Source organism: Dermochelys coriacea, chromosome 1 (genome assembly GCF_009764565.3).
Source record: "Dermochelys coriacea isolate rDerCor1 chromosome 1, rDerCor1.pri.v4, whole genome shotgun sequence".
Classification (NCBI taxonomy): Eukaryota; Metazoa; Chordata; order Testudines; family Dermochelyidae; genus Dermochelys; species Dermochelys coriacea.
In genome coordinates, this window is record NC_050068.2 from 351,544,972 (window position 1) to 351,564,280 (window position 19,309).

The 19,309-nt window shown below is 49.8% G+C and overlaps 1 protein-coding gene across 5 annotated transcripts in view; it reads left to right on the plus strand.

The window, feature by feature from the left end:
- Positions 1–11,096: 11,096 nt before the first annotated feature.
- The window catches only part of DENND6B (DENN domain containing 6B), a 46,361-nt gene continuing 38,148 nt past the window's right edge, over positions 11,097–19,309 (plus strand). For 3 of the 5 annotated variants that reach the window (XM_038374271.2, XM_038374279.2, XM_043500113.1), the window contains exon 1: positions 11,159–11,365. In XM_038374271.2, the coding sequence (XP_038230199.1) occupies positions 11,198–11,365 (168 nt within the window). In that variant the 5' untranslated portion in view covers positions 11,159–11,197. Of the gene's footprint in view, positions 11,366–19,309 lie in introns of all 5 variants that reach the window. The other 2 variants (XM_043500116.1, XM_043500119.1) reach the window with 1 other exon arrangement.

Sequence of the window (19,309 nt, forward strand, 5' to 3'; positions counted from 1 at the left end):
GAGAGTGACAAAATGGAGCTCAGCACAGGATTGCACAGTCCAACAGCCTGCACAAGGACAGTGAGGACAGGAGAGTATGCAGGGAACACGAGCGTGACATGCAGGACAAGATGGTGCAGATTATGAGGGAGCAAACATATGTTGGTGTGTCTGGTTGAGGTTCAAGAAAGGCAGCTGGACACTGGAGGCCCACTGCAGCCTATGCTGAACCTGCTGCTGTCGTTGCCAAGTTCCACATCCTCCTCTCCCAGAAATCCTAGGCTGCGGGGGTGGGGGGAAGTCTGGTATCCCTTGTACTCAATTCCAGGGGAAGGTACAAGGACCAGAAGGCACTCATTCCCACAACTTTGATTGTTACTGCAGTGCAATTGTAAGCAAGCTGTCCTTGTTTCATCCCTCTCCCCGAGTGTTATCAGCCTCTGAGCCTCAGATTATCTTACTTTTCTTTGCTGTCTCTCAGTATTTGTGAGCATAATAAAAATTAATGGATTGAGGAGAAAAGGCTCCTCAGGAAGAAAGGGGGGAATGGGAACAGGGAATGGGGGTGGGGGAATTGGAATCATGTTTTGCTAAGGGGGGGAATGGGAACAGGGACACAGGTAAGGCTCTGTGGTGTCAGAGCTGGGAAGGGGGACACTAAGGAAGGAAATTGGAATCATTGCTTGCTGGAAGTTCACCCCAATAAACATTGAATTGTTTGCACCTTTGGACTTTGGGTATTGTTGCTCTCTGTTCATGCGAGAAGGACCAGGGAAGTGAGCAGGTGAAGGAATAAGTCCCCAAACAGATAGCTCTATGGAAGCTTGCAATACCAGACTCCTACTGGTCAGTGGGGAATCAATTTGGAGTGGGTAAATCTACAGTGGGGTCTGCTGTGATCCAAGTTGCCAGGGCCATGAATAGACTTCTGCTAAGAAGGGTAGTGACTCTAGGAAATGTGCAGGACATAGTGGATGGTTTTGCCGCGATGGAGTTCCCTAACTGTGGTGGGGCGATAAACAGAATGCACATCCCTATCTTGGCACCAGACGATGTTGCCAAAGAGTACATAAACTGCAAGGGGTACTTCTCAATGGTGTTGCAAGCACTGGTGGATAACGGGCTGTTTCACCAATATCAACATGGGATGGTCGGGAAAGGTGCATGCTGCCTGCATCTTTAGGAACTCCAGTCTGTTCATAAAGATGCAAGCAGGAACTTTCTTTCCAGACTGCGAAATAACCGTTGGTGCTGTTGAAATGCTAATCATGATCCTAGGAGAGCCAGCCTACCCATTGCTCCCATGGCTCATGAAGGCATACACAGGCAGCCTGGACAGCAGTAAGGAGTGGTTCAATCATAGGCTGAGCAAGTACAGAATGGTGGTGGACTGTGCCTTTGGACGTTTAAAAGCCTGCTGGTGTAGTTTGCTTACTAGGTTAGACCTTAGTGAAAGCAATATTCCCATTGTTGTTGCTGTGTGCTCCATAATATCTGTGAAACAAAGGGAGAAAAGTTTCTGGCGGGGTGGGGGTGGAGGCAGATCACCTGGCAGCCAATTTTGAGCAGCCAGACACCAGGGCAATAAAAAGAGCACATTGAGCTTTGAAAACTAGTTTAATCAATGATCCACAGTAATGTGACACTTTATGTGTGTTGTTCCTTACCAAGGTGTTCCCTTCATTGCATGTACTCCCCTGTAAACTATACCCCCTATATGTGTGTTGTTCCTTACCAAGGTATTCCCTTCATTGCATGTACTCCCCTGTAAACTATACCCCCTACAGTGTGCTGAATGAATAAAGAGCCTTTTCTCCTCAATCCATTAATTTTTATTATGCTCACCAATACTGAGAGACAACAAAGAAAATTTCTTCCTGATTGACTGCTGACTATATAGTAAAACTTGAGTTCTGCTTAGCTACATCTTAACCAATCATTTTACTGAAATTTAACTAACCAATCCTAACTTATTGTAACATGATTATTTAACCAGTTATATCCCACCACCTTAATCAGTTTACACCCAGCAAAATTAATTATACAGCAGACAGAAACAATCACAGAACTAGACAGAGATTATACAGACAAACAATAGGGAAGTGGGGACTGCAGTGATAGAACAAACACAGAAATGAGGATTTCACATCCCAGCTATTGATAAGTGAGTGCTTGCCAGACAGGATGCTATCAAACTAAGTTTCCTTTTACATCTTCTAGGCACTTCCCTTTCTCTGGAGGCGATAGGCATTATCAGGACAGGATTGTATCCTAACAGCCCAATAGCACCTGATTTCAATGTGACTAGTTTGGAATGTGAGGAGGTGTCCGGTCGCTTCCCAGCTTATGGCTGCCTCTGCAGCTTAGCCAAAGGTCTTAGCCTAAACACAGGGCCTCAGACTGTCGCGGGGAGAGAAGGCCCTTACACAGGCAGATAGTGATTTTGATTATTTTATACCTCTAGAACTAGCTAAGTGATAAGAATACACCTAAATTCTTAGAGTACAGGCCTTTGCAGACAGGCCTGAATATCTATATCCTAACACTATCACCGCTCGCTTCTCAACTGTCAGAGCAGCTCTCATTTAGGTATTGCTGCGCTTCACAGCAGGGGAAAGCTCTTCACACAGTTCCATGAAATTGGCCTTATGCATTCGAAAGTTCTTCAGCCACCGCTCATCATCCCATAGCTGCCTAACTGTGCAGTCCCACCAGTCAGTGCTTGTTCCCGAGCCCAAAAGTGGGGCTCCACTGTGTCAAGGTGATGCATGACTGTCGCCAGGATCTGCAAATTGCTCCGCTCCATGGCTTCCAGCAGGGCTGCTTGCATGGCAACACATTGTTCTGCATGGTGGCTCCTGCTTCGGCTGAGCAAATGTTGCAGAATAAGGTGCAAAGTGTTTGTAATGCTCACAACAACAGTGTACAGCTGAGCAGGGTCCATGCTTGCCGTGCTATGGCATTTGCATGGGTAACCGAGGCTCAGGAAAAAGGCGGGAAAAGAGCTTGGTTTATTTGCCGTTGGTTTCAGGGAAGGAGGGAGGGAGGGAGGGAAGTAAGTGTATCATGGGAGGCTAATGCCATTTTCCCATAATCACCCACGCAAATGTTTTGGTCCCATGAGGCATTGCAAGCCAAATCTAAAATTCCACTCATCTCCATGCACTGTGGGATAGCTACCCACAGTGCAATGCTTCATGAGTCAATGCAAGCCCTGCTAGTGAGGATGTGCTCCACCGACACAATGTGTATAGTGGGGACATCCAGAACTGACTTGCTTAAATCGGAGGCTCAATGTCGACTTAAATAAGATCGACCTAATTTTGTAGTGTAGGCATATCCTCAGATTACAGGGCAGACAAATAGTCAAGCTCAGATTTAAAGCCTAATGATGGACACACAGGTACCAGGGAAAGGACACCAAATTTCTTCTGTATTGGTAAAGGGATTTCTCTCTATCTGGACAGATAAACTTGTTATTTAATATTTTTAATAGTTTCTAGTCAATGAGCCAGATTCTGCTCTAGGTTACAATGGTGTAAATCTGGAGTAACTCCACTGTCTCCAAATTTACACTTTTAGCTTTTCATGCAGGGGATATGTCAGTTTATTAACACAAAATCAAATCTTTTTCTTCTAGCCTTACTACCATCTATGTGGGGTTGGCTTTTTGAGTTCTTCTTCCCCATTCCAGTTGATCTAGAAGCAGTTCCTCAGAAACTCCACCGCTAAGCAAATCCTTTTGTATGACATCCATCCATCTAGTTTTGGGTTTTCCAGCCCTTCTCTTATACTTCTAAGGCCTTGTCTACTCTACGCAGTTTTGTCGACAAAAGTCAGCTTTCATTGACAAACAATGGAGGAGTACACACTGAAATGCTCCTCTCGCTGATGTAACTCCCCTCCTATGCTGACATCATAAAACCACCTTGATGAACGGCGTAGAGCTTTTTGCAAAGTAGTTAGAGTGACGCAGCATCAGTGTAGACATTGCACTTGCTTATGTTGCCCTTATTGACCTCCAGGAGGTACCCCACAATGCCCACCCTGACCACTCGGTTCAGCACTTTGAATTCCGCTACCCTGAAGGTACACAGGTATTCACCCCTCCTCCATTTAAAGGCCCAGGAGTTTTGAAATTCCTCTTTCTGTTTGCTCAGCGTGCACAGTTCACACAGCATCTCGGCTGACCATTCTGGGTTTCCTCAGCAGACGCTCTCCTGCATGGAGCACACCAGAGCTGTTGGATCTGCTGAGTCTATGGGGGAGAGGAGGCTGTGCAGTCGCAGCCTCATTCCAGCCACAGGAACTTTTATACCTATGGGCTGATTGCTAGTGGCATGCAGGGGAATGGGTATGAAAGTGACATGCAGCAGTGCTGTGCCAATAGCAAGGAGCTGAGGCAGGCCTACCAGAGGGCAACGGAGGCCAACCATCATTCCAGTGTGGCGCCAAAGACACATTGCTTCTAAAAGGAGCTGCATGCCATCCTCAGCAGCAACACCACCTCCACTGCTAAGAGCCCCATGGATACTTCAGGGGGACTGGAGGCAGTGGTCATCAGATTCAACCCCAATGACAAAGTGGTGGACGAGGAAGTGGAGCTGGAGGACAATATGGAGCAAATGGCAAGACCGTCCAGTTGTGTGGCAAGTCAGAACCTCTTTCCACTCTGGAGGGGTCTAGCCAGTCCCAGCACTCCAACTCTGGCGCACAGGATGCAGGAGAGGCAAGCTCCAGTAAGTGCTCATTTTGCTTTGATACCGCATGGTGACAGGAGAGTGCACTCTCATGTATTCTTTTATATGGCAGAGGAGGGATAAGGGACAGACATTAACAACAGAGCCTATGCAGCTATGCAATGAGTCCATGGTGGAAAAGTTTGTTAATGTACACAGGGATGTCCCTGGAATCCTCCACAGTGATCTCTAGGAAACTTTCCTCTAGGTATTCTGCAATCCTCTGCCAAAAGTTCCTTGGTAGAGCTGCCTTATTTCTCCCCCCACTGTAGGAGACTTTGCCATGCCACCTGGCAATTATTTCTGCAGGGACCAGAGTGGCACACAGATGAGCAGCATACGGAGCTGGTCTGAAGCAGCATGTATTCAGGAGATGCACCCTTGAATTCTGGGTTACCCTCAGGAATGAGATATCGAGTTTGATTATTCTAACATGTGGAAAAGGGTGCCAATATTCAGAATAGTTTCCCTAGCCACTTGTAGTGACCCCCTTTGCAAACCACCTTTATACCTCCTTGCCTGTTCACCCTTGCCACCTCTCTTCCCCACAAACTCACCATATTTGGGCCTCATGCCAACCTGTATGCTAGCCCAGGGACAGTGAGAAAGAGGTGTGTGTAACTTTTGTGATTCACAACTGTGAGTGCACTCATAATACTGTCTCTGTTCATTGTTTCTTTGGCTTCTGTAGATGTGCCCTTGAGGACCCACTCCTCCAACAGAACGCCTCCGTCAAGTAAGGCGGTGAATCAGGAGGAGTAAGGAAGATATGTTTCATGAAGTGCTGCAGTACAGATGCAGCACAGTGAAACAAGAGCATGGAGGGAGACAATGAAAGACTGAGGCTGGATAGCCTGGAAAGGACTGGGGGAAGGAGTGGAGAGCCAGACAGAGATGATTAAGTCCCTCATTACCCTGCAATCTGACCACACCCATGCATGACTCACCCTGCACCCACTACAGAACTCTGGTCCATGCCCTCTCAAAACTCCAACACTGAAGTCCTTGCGAGTTCCCAATTCCCCACAGCACCCTGTGCACTCCACACGTGGGGTCTGGTTTCCCAGTGAAAGCTGAAGTTACACACAGCTGTGAAAGCCCTAACCGCGAGACTGTTCCTCATTGTCATGTCATCAGTTTGACTAAAAATTTGTGTTTTGTCCTATTACTAAACTTGAGTCTTTGAAATAAAGTGATTCTTTATTTGTGACATACATACATCAATTAGTGCTAACATTGAAACACAGTGGCAATAGGTAGGACTATTTGCTCACTGCAATTAATGGTGTAATTTAAGGCAGCAAGTAATCACTGCCTGGTCAAATGCCTCACATAAGAACACATTACTGGAAACCATTGTCAAAATACTCCTTCAAAGTCTCCCTGATTGGAATAGCTTCCTGCTGCACCCCTCTAATTGCCCTTGTATCTGGCTGCTCAAAATCAGCAGCCAGCCAACCAAATGTTTCCTCCTTCACTTTGCAAATATTATGTACAGTACAGCAGGCTGCAATGACCATTGGAATATTTTCCTCACTGAGGTCTAACCGGCCAAAAAGACAGCGCCAGCAAGCTTTTAATCAGCCAGAGGCCCATTCAATGGTGTAGTTAGGTGCCTGCCCCACTCCTGGAGAACAGGGGTTGAAAGCAGCCCTGGAGAGGGCTGCAGCTGGGAAAAAGAGTGAAAGCAGCTGAGGGAGTAGCTGACCACAGGTGTGGCCAGCTCAATCAGGGCCCAGCTGGCCCTGATAAGAGGGCTAGGGGTCTAGGAGTTGAGAGCAGTCTCTCTCCAGCCCTGGAGAGAGAGGGCCTAACTACTGGAGAGCAAGGTACGTGAAGCAGACAGTACTGGGGAAAAGGGCAAGAGGAGCTAGGAAGCTCCAGCCTGGTAACTCCCCAGGGTGAGGCCTTGTTAAAGGCCCAAAAAGGTACTGGGGCAGCCCAGAGTTAGACAGAGGTAGTAGGTCCTAACCCCTTGCCAATCATGAGTGGCCTTTACAGACTGCAGTCTGCCCCAGTGAGAGTGAGCTAGATGATGACTGGCAGTAGCCACTGAGGCAAGGTGGGGATAGAGGGTTGGGGGTTCCCTTGGGAGGGGAGACCCAGAGCGTGGGGGGGTACTGCTGGGGCAGAACCCTGAGGTAAAGGGGTACCGGGGTCTGGGAGGGACATGTGGCCTGAGGCAGGTGAGACACTGGCTGGCAGAGGGTGCTCTGTATGCTGGAGTTGAGCTAATTCCCAGGATGACTAGCACGAGGTGCTGCATTGGTGAGTCTTTGACCTTACGGCAAATGTTATTCAGCACCTGCTGAGCCTGTTGTTGAAGCACTCCTTCCTGCTGCCTAGGTTCCCAGTGTAAGGCTTCACGAGCCATGGAAGCAAGAGGTAGGTGGGGCCTCCAAGGATCACTATGGGCATTTGCACATCCTCCATTGGAAGGATGGAATTAGAAAAGGGGCAACTAAAACGTTTAAGGATTTGGAACAGGTCCCATATGAGGAGAGATTAAAGAGGCTAGGACTTTACAGCTTGAAAAAGAGGACACTAAGGGGGGGATAGGATAGAGGTATATAAAATCATGAGTGGTGTGGAGAAAGTGAATAAGGAAAAGCTATTTACCTGTTCCCATAATATAAGAACTAGGGGCCACCAAATGAAATTAATGGGCAGCAGGTTTAAAACAAATAAAAGGAGGTTCTTCTTCACTCAGTGCATAGTCAACCTGTGGAACTCCTTGCTTGAGGAGGTTGTGAAGCCTAAGACTATAACGGGATTTATAAGAGATCTAGATAAATTCATGGCAGTTATTATTAGCCAGGATGGGTAAGGACAGTGGTGTAGCTGGGGGGGGGGGGGAGTGGGGTAGTGGCCACTCCCCCACTGAGCACAAGTGGCGCCTTGTCAATGTCTTGGCGCCTTTTAAATTTTCCCGTTGAGGGAAGAGGAGGAGTGATCCAAAAAAGAGGCGCCACCTGCTGCAGCGCTTCTACTCACCTGGGCGGCGTGCTGGGGGGGTCTTCAGGCAGCGGGGCCCTCATGTGCACTGGGGGCCAAAGTGTTGCAGCAGGTGGCTTTTTGGCTCGCTCCCCCTGTTCCTTCCACCTGGCTACGTGGCTGGGTAAGGAATGGTGTCCCTAGCCTCTGTTTGTCAGAGGATGGAGATGGATGGCAGGAGAGACATCACTAGATCATTACCTGTTAGGTTCCCTCCCTCTAGGGCACCTGGCACTGGCCCCTGTCGGCAGACAGGATGCTGGGCTGGATGGACCTTTGGTCTGACCCGGTCTGGCTGCTCTTACATTCTTAATCTTCTGGTCTGGAGAGAAAGTCCCAGCCTGCTGTTCTCTCTACGGGACTGCATCATGCACCTTCCCTGACCACCCTGCACTGATGTCAGTGGCATGGCCCTGGTGATCCACCAGCACCTGCAAGACCATGGAGATGTCGTCTTTTCAGTTGTTCTACTCCATCGCAAGATGGTTAGGGACCAACAGTGGGATATGTGTTCCATCTATTGCCCCACTGCAATTAGGGAATCCCATTGCCTCAAAAAGAAAAAGGAGTACTTGTGGCACCTTAGAGACTAACAAATTTATTAGAGCATAAGCTTTCGTGAGCTACAGCTCACTTCATCGAAATGCATCCGATGAAGTGAGCTGTAGCTCACGAAAGCTTATGCTCTAATAAATTTGTTAGTCTCTAAGGTGCCACAAGTACTCCTTTTTCTTTTTGCGAATACAGACTAACACGGCTGCTACTCTGAAACCATTGCCTCAAAGTCATCAAGTATTTCCTGCACATTACCAAACATCACAGTCCTTCGCAGCAGGAGACAATTAATGGCCCTGCACACTTACATGAGTGCAACTCCCATGATGGACTTTCCAACCCCAGAGTGATTTGTGATTGATAGATAGCAGTCTGGAGTTGCCAGCTTCCACACGGTGATCTCCACTTGCTCTTCCCCACTGAGGGAAGCTTTCATTCTGCCCTCCTTGCACTGCAGTGCTGGGATGAGCTATGCACACGGTTCCATGAAGGTGGGTTTGTGCATCCAAAAGTTCTGCAGTTACTGCTTGCCATCCCATACATGCATCACAATACGATCCCGCCACCCAGGGCTTGTTTCCTTAGCCTAGTATCAACAGTCCAGCCTGGCAAGCTGCTCTGTGAATGCCAGCAGCAATCTTGAATTATTTGTTTGGCAGACAGCAAGACAGGCATCACCGATTCGCTCTCTTTCGCAACTCACGAAATACTGCAGGACCAGCCACGTGTTCATAAAGCTCATCACCAGGCTGGTTAGCAGCTCAGAATCCATGCTGTCAGGCAGAGGTGGTGGGCACACAATTTACAACGGTAATTGAAAAATGGCGCAAAACAAGTAGAAAGCTCATGGAATGATGGGATGGAAAGAATTTCATCATGGGATGGTGAGCATGTCCCCCTGAGGCACCACGATCCATTCTCAGAACTGCCAGAGGCAGAGGGTGACAAAGGATGGTGAGTTACACAGTGGGATAACTATCAATGCTGTAATGCTCTCTCTGTCGAAGCAAGAACAAACACCATGGATGCACTCTGCTGACACAAGGAGTGTTGTGCAGATGTGCATAACCGATGTTATTAAACCGACTTAAGTTATGTCAAAGAACATAAGTTGACTTAGGCCATGTCTACACTACTGTGTTAAGTGTAATGTCATGTTTCTTCTTGTCACATGCCCAAACCATCTAAGCCTGGACTACCTCAACTTTTCTATAATTGGTACCACCTTTCCCCCTGATTTGTTCGTGTCAAATATAGTTCATCCTTGTATCTCTGAGCATTCCTTTTAATTTCAACCATATTAAAGATCTGCTTCATCTCTTTCACAGTCATACAAAAGTGCAGGCCCCATTGCAAGATAAAATGATTATTTTTTATACTGCAGTAGCACCTAGAAGCCATAGCCCCACTGTGTATTAAGAACTGTACAAACATATAAGAGAGACAGTGTCTACCCCATAGAATTTATATTTTTAAAAATTTCTACTAATAATATCTTAGATTACTAAGCTGAAAGAATCAAAAATATCTAATTTACTCTTCGTCATCCATTCCTTGAACACTTTGCATGAAGTGCATGCAGGCGCTGGGTCTCACAAGGCCTATGCACCACTTAAATTTCACTTAAACCTTTAAGTGATATATAGAGGCTAGTGCAAGTTATGTATTTTACTTCACTTAGTGGAAATAGACTGGCCATTTTCTGTGCATAGTCAGTTTCAGTCTTTTCTTCTCATACAGTAACACATGCTGTATGCAGAGATTCAGGAATAGGCTTAGTTTAAAAGAGGATGTATTGTGAGATACCACGTTTATTACTGGGATACTGAGTGGTGACTATTTCGATCTTCAGACTCCCTCCTTAACTGCCATCCACTGAAGAATGCATATAACAGCAGTTGGGTGGACAGAAGATGTTACCAGCTGTTATGTCTGTGATGAAATTGATCTTATTGAGAGGATCTCCTGCGCTACACTAACTCTTGAGTGTTGAAGTCTCTTTTATTAGCATGTTTGAGAATCTTCCCTGAAATGATCTTTTCCAAATTATTTTCAATTTAACTAGGAATGTTAGGTGGTTTCTTGTTTCTGGATTTTTTTTTTATTAAATATGAGGCAACCAACCACAGTACCGAAGAGGCAAGCGCAGTGAAAGCCTCCGACACTCAGTTTGGCACCCCCCCCCCCCCCCCCGCAATTTAATAGCACGCCTGCAGAGCTGTTCCAGGCCTGGGTTCCCCACACCATTCTGCCGATTCATATTAATTCTGACCAGAGCTGCACTTCTACAGCCTGATATTCCAGTCCTGGGCCCCCACGCAGGTTGGTGGATGCCTTTGTTAAGTTTGTCCTGTGGAACGAGAAGAGGTGCTGCTGTCGTAACGCAACGCTGCAGCATTGTTCAGGCAGAAGTCTCTCCCCTCTCCATGGTTAATTTTGACTTAGTTTGCCTGGACTAGGGAGCGAGGCGGTAAATTCTGGAGCAGCGGTGGGATCCTTTACAAAGGTTAATGGCGCAAAGGAAGGCTTGGTACTTATCCTGTACCTGAGGCCGTCCACGAAAGGGGCAGTTCCCTGTGTTCAGGAGCAGCACTGTTAGCCCACGGTAAACTGAGGCACAGAAGGGTGGCGTGGTCAGGTCATACAGCAAGGGGGGGGGTGGAACCCAGGAGTCCGAGCTCCCACAGGGGAGGGGCAGGACGCGCCCCCTTTCCTGCTATATCACATTCCCCCCCCCCCGTTACAACCCCAGCCCGCCCCACGTGCTGCCCTGCCAGACTCGCTGGCTCCCAGCGTTCCGGAGAGGCCGGGGGCGGCCGCTCTAGCTAGCTGGAGGCTGTCTCTATGGGCCGCGCGCGCGGAGCGGGTCCTCCCGGGCGGCAGGGGGCGCTGCGGGGCGGGGCGGGGCGGGGCGGCTGCCGCTGGCTGCCATGGACGCGCTGTGCAGCGCCGACCCCCGGCCCCGCGGCCCGCCGCCCCTGGGCTCCTGCCCGGAGCCGGGCCTGGGGGCCTCCCCGCTGCCCTGGGCCCGCTTCTCCGCCTGGCTCGAGTGTGTCTGCGTGGTCACCTTCGACCTGGAGCTGGGGCAGGCCATGGAGGTGAGGGGGGGCTCGGGGGCCATGGGGGTGAGCGGCGGGGGGCGGGGGCTATGGAGGTGAGGGGGGGCTCGGGGGCCATGGGGGTGAGCGGCGGGGGGCGGGGGGCTATGGAGGTGAGGGGGGGCTCGGGGGCCATGGGGGTGGGGGGCGGGGCTATGGAGGTGAGGGGGGGCTGGGGGGGTCGGGGCCATGGGTGAGCGGGCGGGGGGCTATGGGGGTGAGGGGGGGCTCGGGGGCCATGGGGGTGAGCAGGGGAGGGCCAGCGGGCTCGGGGGCCATAGGGGCGAGCGGCGGGGGGCGGGGTTTTGGGGGGGGTGAGGGGGACCCTGGAGAGGACAGCGGGGCTCTGGGGGCAGGGGGTCATGGGGGTACAAGGTGAGGGGAGCTCTGGGGCTGAGGGTATGGGGTGAGGGGGACACGGGAGAGAACGGGGGGGGCTGAGGGGGGCTCTAGGGCCATGGGGAAGAGGGAGGGTCATGGGGGTACAAGGTGAGGGGGGCTCGGGCCATAGAGAGGGGGGCATGGGGTGAGGGGGACACTGGAGAGAACAGGGTGGGGGGCATGGGCTAAGGGGGGCTCTAGGGCCATGGGGCGCAGGGACAGTCATGGGGTACAGGGTGAGGGGGGCTCTAGGGACATGGAAGGGATGGGATGAGGGGGCGCTAGGGGCTGTGGGGTACAGGATGAGGGGATGGAGAAGGCCAAGGGGTATGTGGTGGAGAGGACATGCATGGGCAAAGGGGGGCCATGGAGGTGAGTATGGGGGACCTGAGGGGAGGAAGCCATGGGGTGAGGAGAGTTGGGAAATACCCCCATCACCCTGGATGGGTGAGGAGGGTCTCGGGGTGCGAGGTGGGTGGGAGATGGAGCTATGGAGGGAGGCCTAAAGGGGGGAGCAAGCAAGGTGAGGGGGTGGAGGCCAAGGGGGTCCATGGAGGCAAGTATGGGGGGCCACGGGGTCAGAGCCATCTCTTGGGTATGGCAAATTAGGGCAACCACTTTGGGCCCCATGCTTTGAGGGGTCTCATGCTTCAGTGTGCGTCTGCCATGCGGGGGAGGGCGCTAGGCAGGCCAGGGGGGCTGGGGTTAGGGGTGCCTGGGGGTCCAGACCAGCCTGGGGGGTGAGGTTAGCGGTTTGGAGGGCCAGGCTGGCCCGGGGCTTAGCAGGGGGCCTGGTGCCAGCAGCAGGGGTCAAGCCCGCACTCACCGGTGCGTTGTTTTTCTTTTTCTTACTCACCTGCCGCCACCATCTTAGCACCTTTGGAATTTGCCAGGCTGATCCCTTCTGCCCTGGACCCTTCCCTTTTCTGGGACCCCCAGGACAGGTGCCCCCTCATCCCTAGCACAGGGTGCCACCCTGTGACTCCTCCATCATCTCTTGCCTCCCAGGACTCACTCCCCACATCAAATTTCACCTGTATAAAAAAATGTTAAAGAGGCCCATACAGGCTGATTTATCCTGGGCCCCACACGCGCAGGGAGACCCTGCAATGGGGCGATGGGGGAGCTGAGGAGGGGAGGCCATGGGGGTGGGGATGAACAAGGGTAAACTTTGGGCCCCCCACCTGGACCCCATAAGGAATTCCCCATAAGGGATGGAGAGAAGTGTTCCTCCATCCCCAAACAATTAACTGAAAGGGCTTGAGTTGCCTCCTTGGGAGAACATGGAGCTGAGAGGGGACCCTGTGGAGGAAGGGAATTGAAAGATACACAAAGGGAGCTAGGTGTATGGGACATGTGAGGCAGCTGAAAGCTTGAAGCCTACCTGCTCAGGAGGAGAGCTTGAGGTCCCCATCATAAGAAAGGTTCTTGCAGTATAGGATTAACAGACATTTCCACTGATTGCACTGAACCCCAGGTTCTAATCCAGGGGCGGGCAAACTTTTTGGCCTGAGGGCCACATCGGGTTTCCAGAATTGTATGGAGGGCTGGTTAGGGGAGGCAGCGTGGCCCAGCTGACCCTTCTATCCGACCCCCCCTGCTTCTTGCCCACTGACGGCTCCCCTAGGACTCCTGCCCCATCCAACTCTCCATCCTCTGATCACTCCTGGACCTCCCCACCCCTGACTGCCCCCTGCTGCCCCATCCAACCCTGCCCCCTCATTCCTGACTGCCCCCCCAGAACCCCTACCCCAATCCAACCACCCTGTTTCCCCACCCTGTGGACAGCCCCGACCCCATCCACATTTCTGACCCACACCCCCCAACTCTCCTGCCCTCTATCCAACCCCCCTCCCAGCCCCCTTACTGTAGCGCTGCCTGGAGAACCAGTGGCTGACAGCGCTGCAGCCGTGCCGCCCAGAGCACCGGGTCAGGCCGCGGCTCTGCAACTGCACTGCCTGGCCACCCAGAGTGTTGTGCTGGCGGCGCGGTGCGCTGAGGCTGCCGGGGAGGGGCCGGGGACTAGCCTCCCAGGCCAGGGGCTCAGGGGCCTGGCAGGAGGGTCCCTCGGGCTGTAGTTTGCCCACCTCTGTTCTAACCCCATCTCCTGCCTGTAACTCTCTGTGTGATCGCAGGAACTACCCCTCTCTGTGCCGTTTATTTACAGCCAGTAAAACAGGGATGATACTGACATCTGACTCCTAAGGAACTGAGGCTTGATTATTTTTATAGCATTCTGAGGTCCCTAGATAGGAGGAGCTAGAGGTCAAACTAGCGCATCCCTGCCTAGGAATAGCTTGGGAGAGTTTTTTGCTTTTGTTCCCTGGACATTTACATTTATTTTTACTTTCTATGCAGTTTGAAAATAAAATACAGATAAAAATAAAATAAAAATTCCACCCCACAATTCAGTCAGTTTTATATTATAGTGGACTTGTTTCTTCACAGCCAGGTCTGCTAATTCTGGAGAGCACATGCAATCTGGGGGTTGTGGTGGCATATTAGGATAATTGTTAGCATAAGTATTTCACAGAACCTAATGAATACTTAATCTGAAAGAAGTTGAACTCTCACACCTTCACTACTTGTCCATTGTTAGATAGAAGTGGGACCTGAACTTGCATATGGTGATTTGGCAATGCAGCAAATCATCTCAAAACGGGATGGTTTCTTTCTGTTTGGTGTAAGGGGCTGGAGAAGCACTTATCTGACAGCATCAGCTGCCTGGAACACAGTGGGGCCATCTCAGGACCTTGGTAATGCCACATCCTCTTTTTACCAGTTTATATCTAGGATAGGCCACACTGTCTAGGATAGGCCACATCCTTGTGAGGGAGTAGAAGGGGAACCCCCAGTATTATCTGCAGCAAGGGAGAGAGTTTGGGGAAGAGGAGGGATGTGGGTGGAATTAAGCATGGAAACTCAGAGTGTTTCCTGGGTGGGAAAGGAAGCAAATGATTAGAGGGGCTCAAGCTGTTGTGTTTTGGTAGAGAATTGTAAGAAGGTAATTTAAAAAAAAATCTTAAATGGTTTTGAACCATCAAGATATATGCTAGTTAGTGTCTTTAATCCTGTGATGTTATCATCATTTCCCTAATCCTTCCACATACACATCCATTTCCCCCCTATTATCTCATTGGTCTTAAATTAGGTCCTGATCTTGTGATTGACTCCACTCGGGCAGATCATTGCATCCACACAAGGTCAGTTACAGGGTCAGAACCTTAGACTGTAAGCTCTTTGGGGCAGGGAGAATGTCTTACAGTATGTTTGTATAGCATCTGGTGTGATGGGACCTCAGTCCTGACTGGGGTCTTTGGACACTACTGTAATGCCGCACCATTGAGATCAAGCCGTTAAAGAGAAATGTGTGTCTATATGTAGCCCAGTATGGTTCTAGAGAGAGGTTTATTAGTTATGGTATGTCTACATGCAGCTGAGAAGGGTGGTTCCCCAGCGGGGGTAGACGGACCACATGAGCTCAGCTCAAGCTTGTGTGCAAAAAAATAGCAGTGTGGCTACGGGTGGCACAGGCAGGGGCAGCTCGGGCTGGCTGGCTGAGCACAATCCCCACCCCCCACTGGGTGTGTCTATCCTGAGTTGTGGCCTGTGTCACTGGTGGCCACACAGGTGTTTTTAGCCTGCTAACAGAGCTAACACGCTCCTGTCTACCATGCCGGAAGCACACTGCCAGCTGCTGGGCACACCCTTGGACTGACATTTCATAAATACTTAGAAGAAGAATTTTTTCCTTTGCCAACGACATTGCAAAATGGATATAGAGGTGGGGAGAACAGCTTTTTCCGCTTTGCTCAGGTTGGTGTATGCCATACTTCTTTCCAGCACCCTCTGGCAGTCTGTGCATGAAGATGCACTGGTGCCAAAAAAGACTTCGTTTTGCATGTTAGTGGAAATCCATGAAACAGCAGTGATGTGTCTTATTCCAGAGTAGGTGTATTCCACATATGGCCACCACAGTTCTGCAGTATAGGTAGATCTGGTTGGAGCCAGATTTGCTTTCTGAGACCTGTAATTATTGTGGGCTGCACCTGTGTATTAAGCAACAGAGAAGCTGCTTTGTGCCCCTTTGGATACAAATTAGGTGAAGGGCACTGGTTCCTGCCAATTGCCTATAGCCTAGATTGAGACTAAGTTTGAGAATTCTTAGCGTGCGCCTTACCATTGCCTCTCTTGGCACTGCCTGTTTGGTCTCTCAATACATAATGGGCACTGACATTGTTTCAAACCCCCCTTCACCCCTCCAACTCTTCAGACTTTGCCTTCCACCTCTGAGACAGGAGAGTGAAAGATTATTCCTTCTATGTACTTTGTAGATGCACAGTCATCCTGGACACATTCATTCTAAATACTCGCAAAAAGAAAAGGAGACTTGTGGCACCTTAGGAGACTAACAAATTTATTTGAGCATAAGCTTCGTGAGCTACAGCTCACTTCATCGGATGCATTCGATGGAGCATGGAAAAGAAGCTCTTGAGGAATTCCACCATGATTTCAACAATTTCCATCCCACCATCAACCTCAGCCTGGACCAGTCCACACAAGAGATCCACTTACTGGGACACTACGGTGCTAATAAGTGATGGTCACATAAACACCACCCTATATCGGAAACCTACTGACCGCTATTCCTACCTACATGCCTCTAGCTTTCATCCAGATCATACCACTCGATCCATTGTCTACAGCCAAGCGCTACGATATAACCGCATTTGCTCCAACCCCTCAGACAGAGACAAACACCTACAAGATCTCTATCATGCATTCCTACAACTACAATACCCACCTGCTGAGTGAAGAAACAGATTGACAGAGCCAGAAGAGTACCCAGAAGTCACCTACTACAGGACAGGCCCACAAAGAAAACAACAGAACGCCACTAGCCATCACCTTCAGCCCCCAACTAAAACCTCTCCAACGCATCATCAAGGATCTACAACCTATCCTGAGGACGAGCCATCGCTCTCTCAGATCTTGGGAGACAGACCAGTCCTTGCTTACAGACAGCCCCCAATCTGAAGCAAATACTCACCAGCACCACACAACAGAACCACTAACCCAGGAACCTATCCTTGCAACAAAGCCCGTTGCCAACTCTGTCCACATATCTATTCAGGGGATACCATCATAGGGCCTAATCACATCAGCCACACTATCGAGGCTCGTTCACCTGCGCATCTACCAATGTGATATATGCCATCATGTGCCAGCAATGCCCCTCTGCCATGTACATTGGCCAAACTGGACAGTCTCTACGTAAAGAATGAATGGACACAAATCAGACGTCAAGAATTATAACATTCAAAAACCAGTTGGAGAACACTTCAATCTCTCTGGTCACTTGATTACAGACCTAAGAGTGGCTATCCTTCAACAAAAAAGCTTCAAAAACAGACTCCAACGAGAGACTGCTGAATTGGAATTAATTTGCAAACTGGATACAATTAACTTAGGCTTGAATAGAGACTGGGAATGGATGAGTCATTACACAAAGTAAAACTATTTCCCCATGGTATTTCTCCTTCCCACCCCCCCCCCCCACTGTTCCTCTGATATTCTTGTTACTGCTGGAATTAGCCTACCTTGCTTGTCACGATGAAAGGTTTTCCTCCTTCCCCCCCCTGCGCTGGTGATGGCTTATCTTAAGTGATCACTCTCCTTACAGTGTGTATGATAAACCCATTGTTTCATGTTCTCTGTGTGTGTGTATATAAATCTCTCCTCTGTTTTTTCCACCAAATGCATCCGATGAAGTGAGCTGTAGCTCACGAAAGCTTATGCTCTAATAAATTTGTTAGTCTCTAAGGTGCCACAAGTACTCCTTTTCTTTTTGCGAATACAGACTAACACAGCTGCTACTCTGAAACCTGTCAAAAATGATTAGGGGGCTGGAGCACATGACTTATGAGGAGAGGCTTAAATTGCAGCAAGAGCAGTTTTCAGTGGTAGCAGATGACAGAACAAGGAGCAATGGTCTCAAGTTGCAGTGGGGGAGGTTTAGGTTGGATATTAGGAAAAACTTTTTCACTAGGATGGTGGTGAAGCACTGGAATGGGTTATCTAGGGAGGTGGTGGAATCTCCTTCCTTAGAAGTTTTTAAGGTCAGGCTTGTCAAAGCCCTGGCTGGGATGATTTAATTGGGGATAGGTCCTGCTTTGAGCAGGGGGTTTCACTAGATGACCTCCTGAGGTCCCTTCCAACCCTGATATTCTATGATTCTAACTGGAAGGGACCTTGAGAGGTCATCTAGTCCAGTCCCCTGCACTCAAGGCAGGACTAAGTATTATCTAGACCATCCCTGAACAAAAAGAAAAGGAGTACTTGTGGCACCTTAGAGACTAACAAATTTATTAGAGCATAAGCTTTCGTGAGCTACAGCTCACTTCATCGGATGCATTCGATAATGCATAATTCGTAATGCATCCGATGAAGTGAGCTGTAGCTCACGAAAGCTTATGCTCTAATAAATTTGTTAGTCTCTAAGGTGCCACAAGTACTCCTTTTCTTTTTGCGAATACAGACTAACACGGCTGCTACTCTGATCCCTGAACAGTGTTTGTCCAACCTGCTCTTAAAAATCCCTAATGATGGAGATTGCACCACCTCCCTAGGCAATTTATTCCAATGCTTAACCACTCTAACAGGAAGTTTTTCCTAATGTCCAACCTAAACCTCCCCCACTGCAACTTGAGACCATTACTCCTTGTTCTGTCATCTGCCACCACTGAGAACTGCCCTTGCTGCAATTTCAGCCCATTGCTTCTTGTCCTATCCTCAGAGGTTAAGAAGAACATTTTTTCTCCCTCCTTCAGGGTGCAGGAGGGGACTCTGGGCTTGGGCAGGGGGTTGGGGGGTGGGAGGGGGTGAGGGATCCGGCTGGGGGTGAGGGCTCTGGGGTGGACCCAGAAATGAGGGGTTCAGGGTGCAGGAGGGGACACTGGGCTGGGGCAGAGGGTTGGGGCATGGAAGGGAGGAGAGGTAGATATGCTGGAGGGTAGGGATAGGATACAGAGGGCCCTAGACAAATTAGAGGATTGGGCCAAAAGAAATCTGATGAGGTTCAACAAGGACAAGTGCAGAGTCCTGCACTTAGGACGGAAGAATCTCATGCACCGCTACAGACGAGGGACTGAATGGCTAGGCAGCAGTTCTGCAGAAAAGGACCTAGGGGTTACAGTGGACGAGAAGCTGGATATGAGTCAACAGTGTGTCCTTGTTGCCAAGAAAGCTAACCATATTTTGGGCTGTAGAAGTAGGGGCACTGCCAGCAGATCGAGGGACATGATCGTTCCCCTCTATTCGACATTGGTGAGGCCTCATCTGGAGTATTGTGTCCAGTTTTGGGCCCCACACCACAAGAGGTATGTGGAAAAATTGGAAAACGTCCAGCGGAGGGCAACAAAAATGATTAGGGGACTTGAACACATGACTTATGAGCAGAGGCTGAGGGAACTGGGATTGTTTAGTCTGCGGAAGAGAAGAATAAGAGGGGATTTGATAGCTGCTTTCAACTACCTAAAAGGGGGTTCAAAAGAGGATGCATCT